At 46.2% G+C, this 21,692-nt stretch overlaps 1 protein-coding gene across 1 annotated transcript in view; it reads left to right on the top strand.

Annotated features, from left to right (window-relative positions):
* ARFGEF1 (ARF guanine nucleotide exchange factor 1) overlaps window positions 1–21,692 on the top strand; it is a 1,029,389-nt gene that overhangs the window by 886,587 nt on the left and 121,110 nt on the right. Inside the window, exons 21-22 of the mRNA XM_086918014.1 lie at window positions 5,533–5,718; window positions 6,253–6,421. Of these exons, the coding sequence (XP_086774140.1) occupies window positions 5,533–5,718; window positions 6,253–6,421 (355 nt within the window). The remainder of the gene's footprint in view (window positions 1–5,532; window positions 5,719–6,252; window positions 6,422–21,692) is intronic.

The raw sequence follows: 21,692 nt of genomic DNA, 5'->3' as shown, positions 1-21,692 counted from the left end.
GTCCCTGCTTACTTGATGACTGCAGCTTTGTATAATTAGCGGCTAAATGGAAAAGATTGCCCGCCGAACTTTACAGACGCTGGTTGCTAAGCTGTGTGCCCATGACATACAACACACCAATAATATATCAAACCCCATAATTGTTTATGATAGTGTATTGTCCTACTTACCAGAGCAGAGTAGAGAACTCTTTAGCCAGGTGCTGCACGGTTATGCAAATAGAGACTGCTGAAGTATGTATTTGAGTTCTGTTGCCCCATTCTATCACTTCTGCTGCTCCGTTCCGCATGTAGTTTTGCTCCTTACACTGCTACTGCTGCTTAATAATGTGTATGTCTTATAATTTCCAGAGCTTTTAGTAATAAGAACCAACATTGGTAAGAAAGAATAGGAAGGACGGGAAGAGAGCTTGTGGATCAATCAGAGGTAACCGGGAGAGCACAAAGAACATGGAACTACAGGATCTTAACAATCAAACTTTAGATTAAATTAAGGATGCCATAAAATCATTTGCATCCAGATGAGACTTCACGCATAATTTTATAATGAGTACAATGATGTTGAAACTCCACATCTACTGAGCATGTTTAAAGAGGGTGTGCGTGAGATTTGGTACTCCATTCTTGCATGAAGCAATTAGAACTACCTTTCCGAAGTCCTACAAACAATCTCATTTATGCCTGTTGTATAGACAAGTCACACTTACCATTATTAATACAGAGAAATTAGCTAAAGTCATAGCTATGACGCTCCTGTCGTAAGTAACAGGCAAAGAAGAGTTTATCCCTAGGCGCTCAGCAACACAAAACCTACAGACCATATTCGCCATTATTATTATTATAGCTTATAAAGCGCCCAAATCACCCCGGAGGGGTATCTCCGTGCTACAGAAGTGCAACAGTTTAGAAAGGAGAAGAGATTTCAGAAAGCGCAGTTTCTAGGAGTTTACGGGATAGTAAATCATCTGGACACTTCCAAATGTGGCTGGGAAGTTGATTTCTGTAGGAGGGGGCGAGGTAATAAAAGGCTTTTCCACCAGTGCAGGATTTCTTAACACGAGGTTCCCAAAGTAGCCATCCTATCCAGATTGACCTTGGACTGCCTTCTGTGGTGGTTTTTCTGGATGCAGAGAAGACATTAGATTTGCACGAATTACCCTTCATTCTTAGAATACTTTGTAATTTGAAGATGAGAGAAAGCAGTGGATCTCATTACTGTACATGGTTTGCCATGCCCACATAAGAATACACAGACACCAATTAACCTCTGAAGTTACTAGATGTACCATACAAGGATGCACTCTGTTGTCTGTTGTTTGCTCTAGCACGTAAGCACATTGCTGGTGTCTTCTGAGAGCACCATTTAGACTGAGAACTCTGCGGCGGAGGTAGACATTGTAATCCTCTCCCTATTTGCTGAGGACATTCTGATTAATGCTCTGCTTGACACCAAACTGCAAGGCCGGAGTCAAAATACCTCCTACAATAGAAAGAGAATTAGACCACATACATGAGAATACACCAAGATATTGACAGTCTTGCAAGACAATTACAATCTGGTAGTGCTAAAAATGCAGGCAGCAATTGAACGTTGGATAATGTCGCCACTGTTGCTAGCAGGGATGGTGGTTCTCATAAAAATAATTGTTCTCCCAAACTCTTTTGACCAAATTGGTATCGCTAGGGAAGCGACCTCAGCTATTCTGGTAGATGATGATATTGCCTTACAAAAAAGGGGAGCTTGATTTTTTTAAATGGAGTTATATTTCTGGGTAAGATAGACACGCTTTGCATATTGATATAAGCAGATTCCCATTGTGGCCCATATAACAACTGAGGATGAGCTTGTTCCACCATGTCCTCTTAACACTATGCTGGCCACCGTCTTAGCAAGACCCTCTGCACTGTTGAACACTCTAGTGTTCGCTGTTTGGGTGTAGCATCACTCGATGATCACAGACTCCAAATAACTCAATGCACCAAAACTGCCAGTCTGCAACAACCCCAGATTGGCCATCACGTCAAAACAAAAAGCCAAACAGCAAATGGCAAAGTTTAGTCTGACGACAAAATGGAACCTCTGTGTCAACAGTGCTTCTTAACACTTACACAATTCAAAGAACTGAGTGATATATGCCTGCAACATGCATTCCTATATTTTTGACTACGACACACTGTACAATCCTATTACTCAGACTTTTCTATGGAAGCTAAAGCATACACAAATTATGAATTCTGATATACCCAAATGGATATATGGTGAATTTTCCAGTTCAGTGGCCAACTCATGAGGTAACTTTAAGATGGGCATGAGGAGATACTGAGACAAGGACTAGATGCTCTGTTAATGTATGCACAATTGGCGTACTGCTGTTGACAAACCAAGTAGGTCTCCCTTAGTAGCAAACACTGACCGCTGCACTACAGATATCTTCACAGAATTTAGTATACCTAACTGAAACTAAAGTCATAAGGCCTAGGCTAAAGGATGACATAGAACGTGTTATAATGTAGGAAATTATTGGCAAAAGTCTTTGTCATGGTCTCTGATATGACAAATGTTTCTTTTAACACTTCCCCACTGCTGGCTGTACTATGGTGCATAATGGAATGCCCCTCCATACATTAGGCACTATCCGGCAATTCTATTCCTACTGGCCAAACGCAAAGTAGCTGCAGCTGTGGCCCACTCCCTACAGTTAAAGATTGGATACATGTCCTAGTGTTTTGTACTGACAGTGTAGACATATATGCTACTTTTCTATCGCTGTCACCCAGCCCAAGGGGCAAGTGAAGGAAAACAGATAGACAGCCGCTAATTGACACTGTTTTGTTGACATTGGGAGTGCTGGAGGTGGAACCATGGGGATTATCACATGAAAATTAAACTGGTTATTGGTCATAATCACTGGTGGTCAGAGCTCTATCACAATTCACAGACCTCAAGACACGTTGTCTATGTAGAACCACGAATAAGCTGTTGTGACCATACCAAAATATGTATGTCGAAAAATGCATTCGCTGTGTACTTGTATGTATTGCTGATCACAACAATTTTTGAATGTCATGAACTATAATTACAATTCCACTTCCCTGTATTTGTTTATTGTTATTTCTAGAAAAAGGTTAAAAAAAATATGTTGGGGTGGAGAGCGTCTAAAGGAGCATGTGTGTATCGATTCAGGCATCAGGTCAATCATTACATTTAGGCAGGCCATACTTAGTGACAGCTTACATGCCTGCTGTCATATTCCTGTTTTCCAATCTTACACAGTGAGAAGGATAAGGGGACATAGTGCTCCACCAGAATATGAGAATGTTAGACCTGGCATCCTGGGCGTGGTTTCCTCTATTTTTTTGCCTCTACCTCCTGTATTTTTTTACTGTAAGTTTGACTTGTTTTTTGCTATTTTTGTTCTCTCAGCACTTTACCTCTGCTGATCAGTGCAAAAGTGCAAGTGCTCCCTGTGTAAATTGTGATTATGATTGGTTATCCATGATTGGCATATTTGATTTACTGGTAAGACCGGAGTAAAGCTAAGACATCTACACCTTGCGGATCACAAATAGCAGTTGCGTATGAAAGTGGTGCAGGGTCTTTTCCGTGAGTGGGGAAAACTTGGCTCAATTTTTTCGTCTCTGCTGAGAAAGTGTGTTGGTATTTCCTAGGTGTCTCTTGCTAACATGTCAGGTGGAACTAGGAAGTACTGTATACCTTTCTGCCAATACCTCTCCTACCCCTTGCTTTGAAGAAGGTCGGAACCGACCTGGCCTAAGTCATCTGGGTGGTAGGCACGGAGAGTATGGTATCCCGAGCTCCTGGGCATCAGCATCTGTCCTCTGATCAGGCTGCCTCTTCGTGAGGGTCGCCTGTCACAGGAGCAAGGAAGGGTCCTACTCCGGGCCTGCACAAACTCCACCTCCATGCTTGGAAATTGACCGGCGACAGTTGAGCGCTTTCAACATTCCTTCCGAAGTGGTTGATGTCATCTTGGCAGCGCCCCTCAACCAAATCTGTATGTGCCTACTGTATGATAGTTTTTTGGCCAGGTGCACTTATAAACAGATTGGCCCACTCCATGCCAAGCTGTCTAAAGTTTTGTTGTTTGTGTTGTCCTCAGCCCAGCAAAGCCTTGGTTTGGGCACTGTTAAATGGTACTTGTCGGATCTTTCTGCTTTTTTACGCTACCAGGCTAGCTATCATTACTCCAGTTGGTATGCGGTTCCTCAAAGATTTGCAACATATGTTTCCTTCTTCTCTTTTTTTTGTTATGCCCCATTGGGACTTATTTTTGGTCCTCACATTCTTCATGTATACGCCTTTTGAGCCCCTCTCAGTTGTTCTCTCAGGCCCCTTCGCCCTCAAGATGGTCTTGTCGCTATAACATCAAGGCGACGGGTCAGCAAGCTACAGGCCATTTCACTTAAACCCCCTTATACCATGTTCTACCTAAACAGTTAGGTCCACAGGACTTGAGCTTCCTTCCTGCCGAAGATGGTGACGCCATTTCATGTTGGTTAAAAAATCACCCTCCCAGCGTTCTTTGCTCTTCCTCAGTCCTCAAGGAGAAGGAAAGGCTACGTCGGTTGGATCCCGAAAGAACTCTCAGCTTCTATACCGATCCGATCATACTTAAGACCTCCAGGTGGACGATCAGCTCTTTATTGGGTTTACTAGAGTGAAGCAAGGCAAGATTAAGCAAAAAGGACATCTCACGCTGGAACTTACTCTGCATTAAGATCTGCTATGCTCTGGCCAAAAAGCAGCCCCTCTAAAGGCTTGCAGGCTCATTCTGTCAGAGCCAAGGCTGCTACCACGGCAATGGCCTGTGCGGTATCTGTTCTAAACATGTGTCTGACCGCAAAATGGGATTTACTCCATATGTTCATGAGACACTGTTGTCTGGATAGCCAGGTACGCCAAAAAGGGCACTTTGTATGCTTGGCCCTTCAGGACTTTGTTGGTTTGAGCCAGTTCAAGGACCGACCACCTGGGAGGTATGACTTTCGCATCTATTTAGTAGGTGAGGAATCTATGGTTAGAAGTCTCTGTCAGAAGAACAAGTTACTTACATACACTCTTTTTAGTAGATATTTTATCTATATGCAAATTCCTAACTGACCATCCCATCTCAATGTTCCGATAACTGGTCTCTTCAGACAAAAAGATCCCAAATTAAGAATCTGCACTTTGGTCACGACCAATCTGTTTGGCTCCGCGTTTGCAGGCGATGTGGTGTCAAGAAAGCAACTGATGGCAGTGCATGGATGGCACCTATATTGGTTCGCGGATGTGACATCTGGGACTGAACAACAATGTCGCAGAGCTGTCTGCGCCAAGCACAGGGGTACTGCTGAAAATGTTTCTGACTCAGTCTGATGCCGGGGGAAGTATTCAAAAGGTGAGGAATCTGTGGTTAGATAGTCTCTACCAGAAACAGCGTAACCGAAGTTAAGTAACTTGTCCAATTGGCTCACGCTTTCTCTAGCCTTGAAAATATTTGTACTATTGTAATATTACGGACGCCTTTTTCTAAATGTTTGTTGTATGATTACAGTGATTTTGTTCATTTTTGCAGAACTTCCGGAACAGAAATTATTTGCTGCTCTGTTGATTAAATGTGTTGTACAGCTGGAGCTTATCCAGACCATTGACAACATTGTATTCTTCCCAGCAACCAGTAAAAAAGAGGATGCAGAGAATCTGGCAGCAGCACAGGTACGAACAGTTAAATGTTAGAAACTGTACACAGACAGCACAATGAGGAAGTCATCTCTAGCCTTCCCTTACTTTTATTGTAATGGTAGACAAATGAAGGTGTTTGGCTTAGGAGAACAGTTTGCAATCTCACCATTAATCTCATACAGACATTCTTGAGGCATATTAGTTATTTATAGTTAGTGTTCTATATTTTTCCCATCGTGTTACTGGAGACTATTGTTAATTCCCTATGCTGTCAAATAAAGACAGTTCTTTGAGAATGTATTTTTATTTTAACTGGTTGATCAGTGGGAGTGCTTTGTAACTGTTCATCTTTTAGGGTATTTTTAAAATGCATTTTGTTATCATTAACAGTAGGTACTCATTATTATTGCTGACTATTCTGGAAGTGGAACTAAACTTTTCCTTTATAAGAGACATCCATGACGGATATCGCAAAAACATATAATGACTAATTTGTCAAAACATTGATTGTTAGTATTTTTAGCAATTTTCTGTTTTTCCATTTGAAATATTTTGGTTCCTTTCAAGAGAGATGCTGCAGACTTTGATTTCCATGTGGACACTCAAGACCAAGGAATGTACTGCTTTCTAACATCGCAACAGCTGTTCAAACTTCTGGATTGCTTGTTGGAATCGCATAGGTTTGCAAAAGCTTTTAACTCGAACAATGAGCAAAGAACTGCTTTGTGGAAGGCGGGTGAGTTGCATGGTCTTTGTTACTTTGGTTGGGTTGAATTTTGTACTTGTTTCATCACCTTTATCTATAGGAGCATTTATATTGACTTAGAGCATGATTATTTAAGTCTTCTGATTGCCAGCGCCCTGTTGGTTCTAAAATGTTTGCTAGCTGGCTTTGCCTGTGGGTTTACATTTTGTCGACATACAGTGACAGCCATCCATAGCAAGTATATGATAAATATTTATTATTTCACATCAGAAATATAGCTTACTTTAAATGGAACCTCAGACACCATTTGAGGATACCAATATAGCAAACATATCTTCAAAGCACTCTTTTAGGCATAAACGCAACTTAATGAAAAACACCAATATAGAGGTCAGTTCTCAAAATAGTTGGAAATTTACTCTAGTAGGTTTACTCCACCATTGAGAGCAATTTACCTCTTTTTGAGCTTCATAGAGGATTTCAGGAGTACAGTGATGGTTTCCTAGGCGCAGTTGGTGGTACTTTGTGAATTTTAAGTTCTTCCCACACCGAGGTACATTTTTATGGGTATTTGCATTTAAAACAAATTTTTCTCCATCCCCATGTCTATCCCACATACTGGTTACCCTCGGAGGGAGGAAATGTCTGAATGCATCTAGGTATTGTGGCTTGCAAATGTTTGTGGATACCTACATATGTTCTAGTACTTTGACACCTTGGAATACCACTGGTGCAAAATATTATTCCATACTGGTGTGATATCATGCGTGAGTAAATAGTCTTGTGTATGTAAATGTATGAATACAAGCATGTAAACCAAACTTTTTGCATATCTAAGTCTAACGTGTGTGTATGACTTTGTAAAATAGTGGAGAAGTGTGGCTCAGGGGTTAGAGGCGGCAGACCCGGAAGCTGAGATCGGCCCTGGACCAGGGTTCAATTCCCCGCCTCGGCGGGTCTTGGGCTAAAAATTCCACGGTCTCGATAATTCTCGCTCCGGTGCCTTCTCGACTCACGGGTTCACACTCTGCGACTCTGGGCAATAGCTTGCTTAATCTCCACAGCGGCCCCTCGCGGCGGGATGCCTGGCTTTCACCTTGTGGATACCCTGCCGGGGTTATCTCACAGGGGAATACCAGGACGGGTTCCCTAAGCAAGCGCCGGGAAACCCACTGCGGGTAGCTGTGCGCTATATAAGCTCAAAAACATTTACATTTACAAAAATCAGCTCAGAGACTGCATTCTGCTACATCATTTTGTGTTTAAAAAATATTCTATACAAAAAGAATAATTCATTTGTAAACCTAGTACAACCTACACTAATTATGATTCCTCGTCAGTAAAGCCTGTTTAAAGCATTAAGGTTTCACTGCTTTTTTTGTACTTGCTAAGTTTAAATATTGTTACCCTCAGCTGTGAACATACCCGAGACAGTGTAGTGACTGAAGCAAATATATGATTTTAGTTAGATTTAAAGCAAAATCCTTTATCTCTGAATATTTATCATGGTCGTGATTATCAACCGAACATTCCTGATCTAGTGATATAGTTGTTTGCAGACGCAGAGAGCATATACAGAAGGTAGGCAAGGCATGGAGAATTGTTATTATTGAGAGTGGAAGTGAAATGCGTTTCGCTTGCTCCAGTAGTAAAAACCTGCAATTGTCGTTTTTACTGTGGAAGAGGCTAGTAGCCCCATTAGCAAGTGTAAAATGGCAGGTTGCCACAGCAGCCCTACTAACTTCTGACTCAGACTACTAAAGTTGTTACTGTAAGGTAGAAAACAACTTGATACATTAAGCCCAGCTTGATGTTCAAGTCAAAATTAATGTAAGTTGTTGCAGTGTGCAACTTTTACAAAGTTGACACTTTGTTGCCCTAAATCCCTCCCCCTGTGCCTGTCCACAGTTGCACACGGGGTCTGTCCTTGAGACAGCTTTCTGCCTTCCTGGCGAGAAGTCAAACGCCTCCCAGGAATGAGGACAATAGCAGCTTGTTGCCTCTCCCTGCAAAAATAACAGATGATGGACGGAATGCTGAACAAATCAAATAGTCATCCTCAATCACAGATCTGAGTTAAATTCATTGCTTTCTTTGCTCGCCACGCCATTCCAGTTTAGTCCCAGAAATATGCAAATCAGTCTTGACCCTACTCCCCATGGGAGCCGGCCAGCCCAAACTGCCAGGCTAGGTGCTCCCTGGACGAGAAACAATCATCCTTGTACCAGTTGTGGGGTATCACTACATATCATCCAGGCTAGCCTGAATCTTGTGCATAGCAAGCACGGGACCCACGTCTGGGCATACTCTTCCCACCTAGGTTGACAAATGCAAAAAGAACAGATGATGGATGGAATGCTAAACAAATCGGACATTCACACTCGGACACTCAGATCTCGGTTACATCCATCTTTTTTTGTGTTTTACTTCTCCCTAGCAGATACCCACTTTGGTGTTGACCCAAAAGGCGAACTTCTGCTGAAGCCACCTTTGAAGAACAAATGGGGAACACTTGGGAGATTTGGTGCCCTATTGTTTAAGTAGACAAGCTGGCACTTGGGAAGAAGAGGGGAAATTAGTTGCCAAACAGTTTTTCCAAGGGCGTTTAGCCCCCTTGGTAGCCACACCTCTGAGTTGGGCTAGGAAGCTGGGTGCCAAAAGAGGTGTTCTGTCTTGTTGGAAGTGGGCAGAATGGTGCATTCTGGGATAGTCAGATGCCACACTTTACAGAAAGTGGTCATCAGGAGGGAGGGAACCTGGATGCCCAATAGCCACCAGCTGCATCCGACCCTGAAGGCATTTTCTGAGAATAAAAAGGACACCCTCTGGCACCCAGTACTCCAAACTCGATGGTCTGGAGAAGAGGACTGAAGAAGGACAGCCCTTCTGCATCAAGGATCTAATAGAGACATCTAGCCGCAGATTCTTTACCTTTGAACTTCAAGGCGCTAGGCTGGATCCGGAAGATTTTTCTTAGCAGTGCCCCTACTCGCGGGTAGATGGCGTTGGTGGACTCCGCGTGACGTCAGCGGCATCATGTCGTCATGACGTGCGCGTCGTCAATATAACCGCCACTCTGGTGCGCTGACGTAATTTCAGCTCTGATCAGTCCCCCTGTCATTTTTTGACAGACTTTTTTCGACTTTGTCAACTTCGTTGGTGTGTTAGGAATCATGTTGAGCAAGAAGACTTCGGGGTTCAAGCCGTGCGGCGCCTTTCACCATGCCATGTCGGTCACAGACCCCCATTTAGTTTGTCTTTGAGGCTTGGAGCACGACCACGACCCAAAATCGTGCTCCAACGGCGGGACCATAACGCCAGAGGCTTTTAGGGAGCGTTCCCCAAAGCTTCTCGTGGCCTGGTACCCTGCACTGTGGAGGTCGCTTAGTCAGTTTCGATCCCAGTCCAGGTCTCAGTTGACAGGAAGTTCTGAGCTCTGCTCTGCTGAATCGAATTCCTCTTTGTCAAAGTCGTCAAAGTCAGGTAAGAGGCACCACAAGAAGACGAAGTGTGCTTTGACTTTGCCCGCCTTTCTCGCAGCGGAGGAACCTCGACGTTTGAGGCCCCGCTCCGTGAAGTGGGTGTCGGGGTTGGCTCCATGTTTCCTTCCCTTTCCGGGGCCGGGAGCGACCCCAGCCCAGCTGAAGGAATATTATGATGCCAAATGCACCACATTTGGGCGGCCTAACCCTGCCGGCGCGCCTTCGGCCCCACAGGCTGAGGATGGAGGGGCCTCCATCGTTCCCTTGCCGGCGGCTCAAGGCCCCGGCGCCACGGTCTCTGAGTGGACCTGTCCCGGGTCCAGACTGATGCTGGTCGCACCTCCATAATGACCTTCCCTGATGCCGTGTTACAGCCTTCCCCGATCCTCATTCCCGAGGACACGGAGCTGGTCAGGTATCCTCTGACGCCGAGACTGGTGCAGACGAGCCGTACGGCTCCATGCCGTTCACCCTGCCCTATTCTGAAGCGTTAGGGATGAAGGAAGAGGATTGGGAGGGGGAGCAGAATCCCTTAGAAATACTGCACCAGCAAGATGTGGACTGGTACTAGGAACTGGGTGACAACAGTGGCTTGGATTCCTCCCCAGACTCTGGCATGCTATCCCCTCCTACCCTGGCTATGGAGGAGGGAGCGTCTTTTGCCATCGTGGTGCGTAGAGCTGTCAAGATCATCGACCTGCCACCTCCTACAGTGGTGGTCAATAAGGTGGTCAATACTAATGTCTTGACAGAGGTCCTGCTGTCTGGGGTCTCGAGCTCAGAACCCCTACTGCCTTAACAGATGTCCTTCTGGGGACCTGGTCCAAAACCAGCACAGGGGCTTCTGTGAATAGGACGATCGCCCGCCGCCATCGCCCTGCACCAGGCGACCCACCTTTCCTTACCACCTACCCCACCCCTCAAATCTTGGTGGTCCAAAATTTCACTTCTCGTGGTGCATTCCCTTCCACACCCCCTACAGGGAACCCAAGAGACTGGAGAACCTCAGCAAGAATTATTTTTCTCCCGCCTGTCTAGCATTGCGCTCAGTGAACACTGCATGCTTTTTGGGCCTTTACTTCCATTCCATATGGGATACGGTAGCACAGGTGCTGCCCAGAGTCTCAGAGGAGGACTGAGCTCTACTCTCCCAAGCTATCTCAGACAGGAGGGACGCAGCTAAGTTCGCCATCAGATGTGGCTTGGAAATGACGTACTTGCTAGATAGAGCGATTTCCAAGACGTAGGCCGTTTGTCACCACGCCTGTTTGAGAACGTCTGGTTTTTTGGGGGATGTCCAGGCTAACCTCTTGTACATGCCCTTTCATAGCTCATGTCTCTTCGGAGACAAGACGGATGCTGCCCTTGAGCGCTTTAAAGACTCGCGGGCCACGGCCAAGTCTTTGGGCCTCATCACCACCACCCCCAGGGCTGCATCTGCTTTTCGCTCCTTTCGTGGCTATAAAAGGGGCTTTCAGCCCCGCCAACCCTATTCCAGCCAGAAGGCCTGCAAGTTCAGCAATATCTGTGGTGCCATGGACGCGGTTCACCCCGGCCTCGTGGGCTGGGAAACCAGAAGTCGAGCCAAGCCACGATCCCCTCCTCCACGGCAAAACTTTCTTTTTTTTTTTTATTAAATTTATACTTTATTGCACCTTCGATGTAAGCACACAGCACTCATCGCCTACAACCCGGAGGCCGGCGGCAACAATTGATAGCACCTAGGACAATGGGTAGTAGTCTCATACACAGCCGTAGTGCCAGCATCCCGGAGGCCTGGCGGCGTACCCATAGGAAAGAAAAACCGTTCTGCAGGAATAGCTTCTGACAAATATTAAGAATAAAACAGTTGATGCTGGTATCGACACCCACGGCCATAGATTGATGTGCAAAAATAATACAGTTAGCTCGTTTGTGCCAAACAAAGTCTCAGAATCACAGAAACAAAACACCCTGAAAGAGGGAGGAAGAAGATTTCAATAAGCCCACAACTAAAAAAAAAAAAGAAAAAAACCCCCACCCCTCAACCAAGTCAGCCTACCCGTACCCGTGTCCACCCACCCACCTGCAGTAACCACTGATTCTACAGATGAACATTGCACCTATGGCTAAGGACCCGAGGGCCCAATGGTGTGATGCGGTTTTCGAAAGGGACCACGATGACCACCCTCCCTGTACCACCATCCCGGGGATTCACGCGCCCAACTTCTCAACCAGCAGTAGCAAGGAACCAGACAACCACCACCGGGAAGAGGACAGTCAACCATGTAACATGTCAACCTCTGCCGCCTCCACCCCACCCTCCTGCAGCTCATCCAGCTCCTCCCCTTCAGGGTCCGACTCACCGCCCCCCTTGGCGCACTGATATTCCCTATATAACCCCCAGAAATTCTTAGGGCGACTCTTTGGGGGAAGCAGTTCATTATACACCTCAGATTGTGTACAGCAATACAGCAAATCCGTCTCCCAGCGATTTTTAGTGGGAACGGGCCCCCTCATCCAGCACAACCGCAACCAGGCGCTTGGCCGTCAGCAGAGCAATATCGGCCAAGCGTCGCACCGCCACTGGCAACGGTTTGGAAAAACCTAGCAGTGCTAGGGCCGGGCACGGCAGAACCTCCGTCCCCAACATCGTACTAACTTCCGAGAATACCTCCCGCCAAAACTTATGAATACTAGGGCAGGTCCAGGACATGTGCAAGAAATCAGCCGTGGGATAGTGGCATCGCTCACACTCCGCCGACTCCCGCAACCCGTACCTGTGCAATCTTTCCGGTATGTGGTAGACACGCTGTAAATACTTAAAATGTATCAAACGATGTCTACTATTAAGTGAGATCTTTCTAGTATTCGTACAGCAGTATTGCCACATCTCATCCGAGATCGTCAACTGGAGATCAGACTGCCAGGCCAATCTAGCCTTGGAGAGCGGGTACTGCCGGTGCCGGTCCCCCAGTTTCTTAAGGTTTGTTACCAACTTACTGGACGATGGGTTCTTAATAACATATGTGAGCTCCAGTACTTCCTGCGGCTCTGCCATTTCCGGGCCCAGCAACACCTGCAACGCCCTACGGACCCGGTGATATTGAAAGCTGTGTAGCAGCGTCGTCCCAGAGTGGGATTGGAGGACCTGTTGCGATGTTTTCACCGTGCCATTCAAAAAGAAATCCCCCACCTTTTCTATGCCCAAGTCCCGTAACGCCTTCAGGACTCCCTTCTCTGTCAGCGGGGCCAACCACACCGCCCATTCCACTCGCATAAGGGGAGAGTACAACAGCTCGCTATCTCGGGAGCGGACTAGCTCATGCCAAGCGTGATTCGTGGCTGCAATAGAGTCCAAATTACCAACCCTGCGATCAACCGGACAGCATATCGTGGCCGGGAGTGGGGTGGGGTCCGCGAAGCGGCGCTCCAGCTTCACGTGTGGGATGCCAGGGTCCCCATGGATCCAAGTGTGGAGATGAGCCCCCTCACGGCAAAACTTTCCAAGTCTGATCACTCAGGATCACTCTCGGCCAGTCGGTGGCAAAATACTCCATCATCTCAACCCCTGGCAAAACATTACATCAGACAGGTGGGTGTTGCAAATAGTCCGAAGGGGCAACTCCCTCCCCTTCGAGACTGCTCCTCCATCTATGCCTCCAGTGTACGGTCGGCTGGCGGAGGATCACCTTGCTTTGCTCCGCGAGGAAGTCACAACTCTCTTGGCCAAGAGAGCTATAGAGAGCTATAAAGAGCGTCCCGGGCCCGAAGTAGGCAGTGGTTGCTATTGCCGTTACTTTCTGGTCCCAAACAAGGACAGAGGCCTCGGTCCTATCCTAGACCTCAGAGCCCTCAGTTAATTTTTCAAAAAGTAGAAATTCAAGATGCTCACCCTTGCTCAGGTCCTGTCTGCCTTGGACCTAGGGGACTGGATGGTAGCAATGGACTTGCAGAATGCCTATTTTCATATTCCATCCTGCCAGCCCATTGTCGTTGCCTGCGGTTCATGGTGGGTCATGAGCACTTTCGGTTTGCGGTGCTCCCCTTTGGCCTCACCAGCGCCCCTCGGGTGTTCACAAAGGTGATTGCGGTGGTCGCAGCTCATCTCCGGACATCAGGTTTTCCAGTCTTCCCCTATCTCGACGACTGGTTGTTAAAGGCTGGCTTGCCCCAAGCAGTTGTCTCCCACCTCCGCGCTACAGCAAACCTCCTACATTAGCTGGGGTTCACAGTCAATGTGCCAAAGTCACACCTGACTCCCTCTCAGACGCTTCTTTTCATTGGGGCGGTTCTGGATATGGTCCAGTTTCTGGCCTATCCTCCGGAACAGCCAGTCCAGGATATTCAGGCTATGATACAAATGTCCCAGCCTCTATCCTGGATTCCGGTGATATTGACTCTGAGGTTGTTGGTCCTCATGGCCTCCTGCATCCTGATAGTGATCACATGAACTGTGGCACATGCGGGCTCTGCAGTGGGTCCTGAAGTTCCAATGTGCACAGCATCGAGGAAATCTCACAGACCTGGTTCGGATTTCAGAGGGCACTGCGACAGACCTAAAGTGGTGGCTATAGGACCACGATTGGTTCAAGGGCAGACCCCCCTCCCTTCCCCAACCATATCTAACAGTAGTGATGGATGTGTCCCTTCTGGGATGAAGTGGCCATCTGAGGGAGGTGGTCTCTGAGAACTCTGATCTCCGTCGGGAGCCAAGCACCATATCAATCTGTTGGGCTTTGGGTGATCCAACTGGCACTGAAAGCCTTTTTGCCATCAATAAAGGAAAGGCTTGTACAAGTGTTTCCGGACAACACTACCGCCATGTGGTACTTAACAAACAGGGCAGAGTAGGGTTGTTGACTCTTTGTCAAGAGGCCCTACATCTCTGGAGTTAGCTGGAACATCGGGGCATTTCCCTGGTGGTTCAACACCTAGCCTGTTCTCTTAACGTCTGGGCAGCTTAGCAGAATGTGTCTTGCGGATCACGAATGGCTTCTCCATCCAGAGGTGACACAAGGTCTCTTTCAGCGGTAGGGAGAGCCTTGGTTAGATCTGTTTGCCTCCGAAGAGAACATGCAATGTCAGCTGTTTTGCGCGTTGGAGTTTCCAAGGCGGCTCTCACTCTGAGAGACTGTTCGCCGCAAGTGTAGCTCAGGCCTCCTATACCCATTTCTGCCCATACTGCTCCTGCCCAGAGTGCTCATGAAGATCAGGAGTGACCGGGTGTAGGAAGCTGGCTCTGTATATACTATACCAAAGTGATGGCTCCATCCTATGCAAATATCTTCATGGGCAAACTAGAGAACTGTATGCTTGCTACTTCTAGCATCAAACCACTGGTATGGCTACGATTCATTGATGACATATTTATAATATGGAATGCAGGAAGTAGAACATTGGAACAATATACCAATAATGTCCATCCTACCATCAAATTTACCAGCAGCAATAGTAAACAGAAGCATCATCTCCCTTTTCCGGATGTGCTACTCACGATTAATGTACACAAAATTACAACAGATCTGTACCACAAGCCTACAGATGCTCATTTGTATCTAACCTGGACTTCATGTCAACCACACCACACTAAACTGAGCATCATCTACAGCCAAGCAGTCAGAATAAGACGCATCTGCAGCAATTAGGAAACCTGTAAAGACCATCTACAGGAGCTTGCTATATTATTTAAAAGGCGAGGCTATCCTCTGCATATCATACAGCAACATATTGACAAGTCTTTGTAGTTACCCAGAGAAGAACTTATTTGGAATACCAACGACAGAAACAAAAGTGATAGAACTCCATTTGTATTTGACTATCATCCATCAGCTCCCAACTACAGAAATATAATGCAAAACACATTTCCCTTACTGTCCACTTGTGAAAATTTCAAAAGGTTTTTCCAAAACCGCCAGTCAAAACTTACCACCGAGCTCCAAATTTACGATCTCATATTGTGAGAGCTGAACTCAAGCAAGCTGTAACAAATGTAGGGGTTCATTGGTGAGACTCTAAAAGGTGCATCACGTGTGAATACCTTTTACAAACATCATCAGTAACTAGTTCTGTTATGAGAAGGACCTATGCAATAAGGCAGCATCTTACATGTCGCTCAGCATGCATTATTTATTTGATTCAGTGCCAATGGCAAAGCTATAAAAAACAATATGTAGGCCAAACAGTGAATGACCTCCGTAAACGATTCAAGAACCACATATCAGCAATAATTAATAAGAAAATTGACTGGCCTGTAGCCAATCATTTTAACCTTGTGGATCATTTACTATCTGATTTCAAGATTTTCCCAGTGGAATATTTCTCAATGGAAGAACTACTGGACTCCAGAGAAAACTTCTGGATGTACCGTTAAAAATCACTGCATCCAGATGGACTGAACATTACTGACAATACAACTTGAATATTACATATCTCAAGAGCTCTCAGGACTGCATTGATTCCACATTCCAAATGGAATCTTCACTCATGATACTTTTTGAAAATTCAGCTGTGCAGCCACTGAGCAAAGCATCTTGTACTAAGTGAGGAAGGTGTAAGCTGAAACGTTGTAGTGGATATATATTTATGTTCTTTTTTTTTAATCTATATGTTTGAGTCACTTCTTTCTTGGATATTTTATTTCTATGTGACTCATTGTATCCTTTGGGATCCAGATTTTTGCCCTGGCTGGCTGTTGTTTTCTTGTGATCCTTCATCTTCAAGTATACTATACCAAAGTGAGGTATAGTGTGCACAGAGTCTAGTGGAACCCCAAAGGTAGGCAGAGGTAAAGTTAGATAGAACCTTACTCTCTATTTGTGGTAGTGTGGTCAAGCAGCAAGGCAGTATCAGAGGACAGTGTTAAACATTTGTTGTACACACTCAGTCAGCAAATGAATTCACACACTCAACGACTGAACTTCAGACCAATTGTTTATGTATAAAAAAAATATTTTAGTTATTTTATTTTCTAGAACCAAGCAAGCCTGGCACAGGTAAGCAATAAGTACTTTACAGTAGTAATTCAATCTAAATACAGTTTGAATGATGATTTTATATGCACTTTTGTTTGATTTACAGTATGAATGCAGAGAATACTTGGTAAATGCAGTACATAGACTTGAATAGGCCGTTTAGTAAAATAGCAGGTAAGTCACTTTTGAGATTACTAGGGTTATACAAAGTAGTATACCTAGATACTACTCTGGGACATTTCCTGAAAACAGGTAAGTAAAATTGTGTTTGTTAGATTATGCAATTTTAAAGAATTCTTTAGTTCCTCAAACTCCACACTTAGAAACTTTTCACAGAAAAACAGTCAATGTTATCCTATGGAGGAAAATTGTGTTATCGGTTTTGAGGTAAGTATTTGGTAGTGGGAGTTGAGTTTCTGGGGGCAGACTCACGGGTTCCCAGGGTCAAGGATGCACTCTTGTTACAGCCTCAGGGGCACTAGGGCGGCCAGGTGCAGAGTGCTGAGGCCCAAGGTTATCCAATGGGGGATAGGAAGCTTCCGGTTGGTGGCTGCTGGCAAGCAGGCCACTGGGTTGTGGGAGCAAAGCTCCTGGACTTAAGCGCAGGGCAAATGGGGAAACAAATTGGCACCAAAGGTGCACCTTTAGCTGCACTAGGGCGGCCATGTGCAGGGTGCTGTTTTGACGTCAGACGCCCTGTTGTTTTCAATGAATAACCTCCGGTTTGCAAAAGCACTGCAGGCAGGAAGACAAAGGTCTTCTGGGTGCGACCACCACTTCAAGAGGTAAGTTGGGAAGTTAGGGGTTGGTTAGGCACCATCGAATTGGGCACACAAGGCCGTGGGGCGTCGGGTGCAGGGTTGCCTTTTGGGGTTGGATCTTCTTACCAGCTTCTGGTCGCGGTTAGGGGGGCTGCTGGATTTAGGCTGCAGGCGTCGGATGGAGGCTGGAGGCAGGAGGCAGGTCAGGGGTTGCCGGATCTCTGGTCAGGATCGCTGGGGTGACCTCCTCGTGGTGTTTGCCCACTCGAGCACGGGCCGTGGACAGTGGGTGCGGAGTAGGGCGGATTTGCGGTGTCCAGTTGGAGCCAGGGGTTGCAGGTGAACAAATCTTGTGTTCACGGGAGACAGTCTTTGTGCTTGAAGGCAGGCAGGTCCTCCAGGGTTTTTGAGGTTACTGGCTGCAGGACATACCAGGACTTCGCAGGAGCAAGTTCGAGGGCGAGACAGGCCGGTAGGGCTGGGGCCAAGTCAGTGGGTGTCTTCCTCTGTTTAGTTTCAGCACGGCTGTTCGGTCATTCTTCTTCTTTTCTTGTTGCAGGTTCTTGTCTGAGGAAGCAAGGTTCGGGGGGTGCCCCTAAATACTAGATTTAGGGGTATTACAGGAAGGTAAAAGGCAGGGATCAATGGGTCCATTCCCTGGGTTGGGTGCACCCCTATTATGCCACCCATCAGTGGGATGGGGGCATGGGCCTTTCCCTGGTTGGCTGAGTACCCCATCTTCAAGATGGCGTGGACTGGGAGTTGTGCTTTACAGGGGTCAGAACCAGTGGGGACCAGTTGCTGAGAGCAGCAAGTGGCCTGGGGAAGCTCACAAAGGCGGCAAGCCTTTGAAGCTTCCCTTTCGTTAACTCTGCCCATCCTGGGAGAAGAGGCTTGGCACCTCGTGCCAGGATGTGCATTGTTTCAGGCCCCTGAGAGCAGCAGGCTCTCGACCCAGGGGTCCAGAAACATGAGTGATGGTGCAACCAGCTCAGCCCGTAGGTTAGTTTTCAGGGGGCATCTCTAAGATGCCCTCTGCGTGCATTTTCCATTAAATCCCACGCTGGCATCAGTGTGGGTTTAATGTGCTGAGCAGTTTGATACCAAACTTCTCAGTTTTCATTGTAGCCATTATGGTATTGTGGAGGCTGTAATGACAAACTCCCAGCACCATATACTCTTAATGGCAGCATTGCACTTACAATGTTTAAGAATGGACTTAGACACTGTAGGGGTACAGGGCTCATGCACCTGTACCCTCACCACTGGTATAGTGCACCCAGCAAGAGGGGTGACTGAACTATGCTAGGGCAGTGGGTTGTAGGCATAACACACAGAGATGTGTGCCATGTCGACTCTTTACTTTGTTCTGCACCAAAACATGCAGCCTGTGTGAGTGTAGTGGTACAAGGACCCCTAAGGGTGGCCCAATAAGTGCTGCAGCCCTTAGAGGCCTTCTCTGGTCACAGTGCCCTGGGTACCTGTGGTGCCATTTACCAATGGCTGACCTGTGACCAGAGATGCCAATTGGGTTTAGGCTTCAATGCAGTTTTGGGGAAAGAACATAGGCCCTGGGTACCTGATTAGCAGGAGCCCAGGGCACGCTCAGTCAAAGTACATCGGCAATTCAGCAAAAAGTAGGGCAACCATGCAGAAAGAGGGCACGTTCTCACACCGGGCACAAGTTATTCTTGTGGTTCTAGACTGGGCACAGAGTTTGGTATCCCAAGCTTCTAGACATGAGCATGTATCCTTCAAACAGGCTGCCCCTTAGTTAGGGAGGATCTTCTGTCGCAGCAGCAGGGGAGGGTTCTCCAGCCAAACCTGTTTAATCTCCGCCTCCTTGTGTGGAGATTGAGCAGCGACAGTTGACTGCTTTTGACCTCCCTCCCGAAGACTGGGGGTTATCTTGGCAGCCAGGCATGCTACAACACAATTGGTATATTCCTGACGATGGAACAAATGTTGTAAATATCCATTCTGCCTTTCCTCAAGAAATCCAATTTAGACGAGGACCCTGCTAATTGTTGACCTATCTCGAGACTCCCATTTCCTGCTAAATTAGCAGAAAAGATCATGACCTCTCAATTGAATCAATATATTAAAGACAGTAACTGCTTGGATCCCACTCAGTTTGGATTTCGATCGGAGCCTAGTACTGAGACAGCTCTGATCAAGGCCACAGATGAACTCAAGCTCTTCCTGGATGGTGGTGGCTCAGCAGCTTTGATTCTATTGGATTTATCCGCAGCCTTTCATATGGTGGATCATTCTATCTTTATCCGCCGTCTGGAAGACATTGGCGTTAAAAATCTAGCCCTAAAATTGCTTTCCTCTTTCCTCTCCAACCTACAGAACATGATCAATATTGATGCCTACATATCCAATACGTTTAGTTTTCCAAGTGGAGTTCCTCAGGGATCCTCGCTGAGCCCTACCCTTTTTTATTAATATTTATGTCTCGGAATTCGCCCCATTGATTCAATCTTTTGGCTTTACTTTGACCTCCTACGCAGACGACACACAAATTGTTTGCTCGATTCAAAACACTTCAAATGAGACGAGTCATTGCATTCAGCAGTGCATGGGACATATCAACATTTGGATGGATAAACACAGCCTCAAGCTTAATGCGGGGAAAAACAGAGGTGATACTGTTTGGGAATAATTTTAACTTCTGGTCAGCTTCTTGCTAGCCAGTCGAATTGGGTCCCCACCTTATTCCAGTTTAGCAAAGAAATGAGCTTGGAAGTCATCTTATATGATCACCTAAATTCAGCCGAACAAGTCAATGCAGTAATCTCATCATCCTATAACGTGCTAAGAATTCTAAAGAAGATAATGAATTTCCTCCTCATTCCAGTTAGGAAATCAGTTATCTCCACACTTGTTTTTATCAAAAATCGATTACTGCAACGGTCTCTAGAATGGCTTACAAGCCCACATTTTGACCAAACTGCACAATATTTGGACTTCCTAGACATCAATCAGTCTCTCAGGCACTGAAAGACCTTCTCTGGTTGAAGGTCAAACACAGAATCACGTTTAAAGCACTTTGTCTTACTTACAGAGCACTTTATGACTCTGGACCCTTGTTTTGGAAAAAAACACTAACCTGGTATACACCCACTAGAAACTTAAGATCCTCAGGGGCTTTTAAAGTCAATTTTGTTCGATTCAAGAAAGTAAAATGGGGAGGAAGTAGTTTTGTCGTGATAGCATCAAGAGATTGGATCCTTCTTCCGCTCCCCCTAAAGGCAGCCCCATCCCTTCTCCAATTCAGAAAAAACTTAGAGACATGGCTTTTCAATCAGTAGGCTCCCAATCTCAAGTTGACTTACTGTTGTTCTGCAGAAACTAGCGCCAAGACACCTCCAGGTATACGCTGCTCTCTACAAATTGGCTAACATAACCTATTGTACAGACCAGTCTATCAACCCCTTATCTGCTCCCTAATCTGAAGTCCTTCTGTTCATACTTTCTTTGGCCCAGCAGGGCTCTGCTCTGGGCACATTGAAGGGCTACTTTTCGGCTGTTTATTCTTTTCTTCAGCTACCCGATCAGCCCTCTCTATTCAAATCTCCTCTGGTGCAGAGATTTTTGATGGAGTTAACCCATTTATTTCCTTCTTCACCTTTCATCATGCCACAATGGAACCTTAATTTGGTTCTCACCGTTTGAACCGCTGCATAACTGTCTTCTACAGTTGCTCACCATCAAGACAGCTTTTTTGTTGGCAATAACCTCTGCCCAGAGGGTTAGTTAACTGCAGGCACTGTCTTCACGGCCTCCTTACCTGAGGATCTTTCCGGACAAAGGAGTACTCCGGATTAGGGCATCCTTTCTGCCTAAGGTGGTAACACCCTTCCATCTGGGACAGTCTGTTACCCTGTCCACCTTCTATGCAGCCTGCGTCCTTCCAAGGAATAGGAGCATCTCCATCTTCTGGACCCAAAAATAGCATTGGCGTTCTACCTGGTATTGCTAGGGTATCTGTTCAAAGGTAAGGAATTTGCGGCTCAATGTCTATATCAGATGGACAAGTTACTTACCTCCGGTAACTCCTTAAATGGTGGAGACATGATCTAGGCGCAGATTCCTTACT

The sequence above is a fragment of the Lissotriton vulgaris genome, chromosome 4_1 (assembly GCF_964263255.1).
Source record: "Lissotriton vulgaris chromosome 4_1, aLisVul1.2, whole genome shotgun sequence".
Classification (NCBI taxonomy): Eukaryota; Metazoa; Chordata; class Amphibia; order Caudata; family Salamandridae; genus Lissotriton; species Lissotriton vulgaris.
Note: the sequence above shows the minus strand (reverse complement) of the source record. Positions and strands in the feature narration are given on the sequence as shown.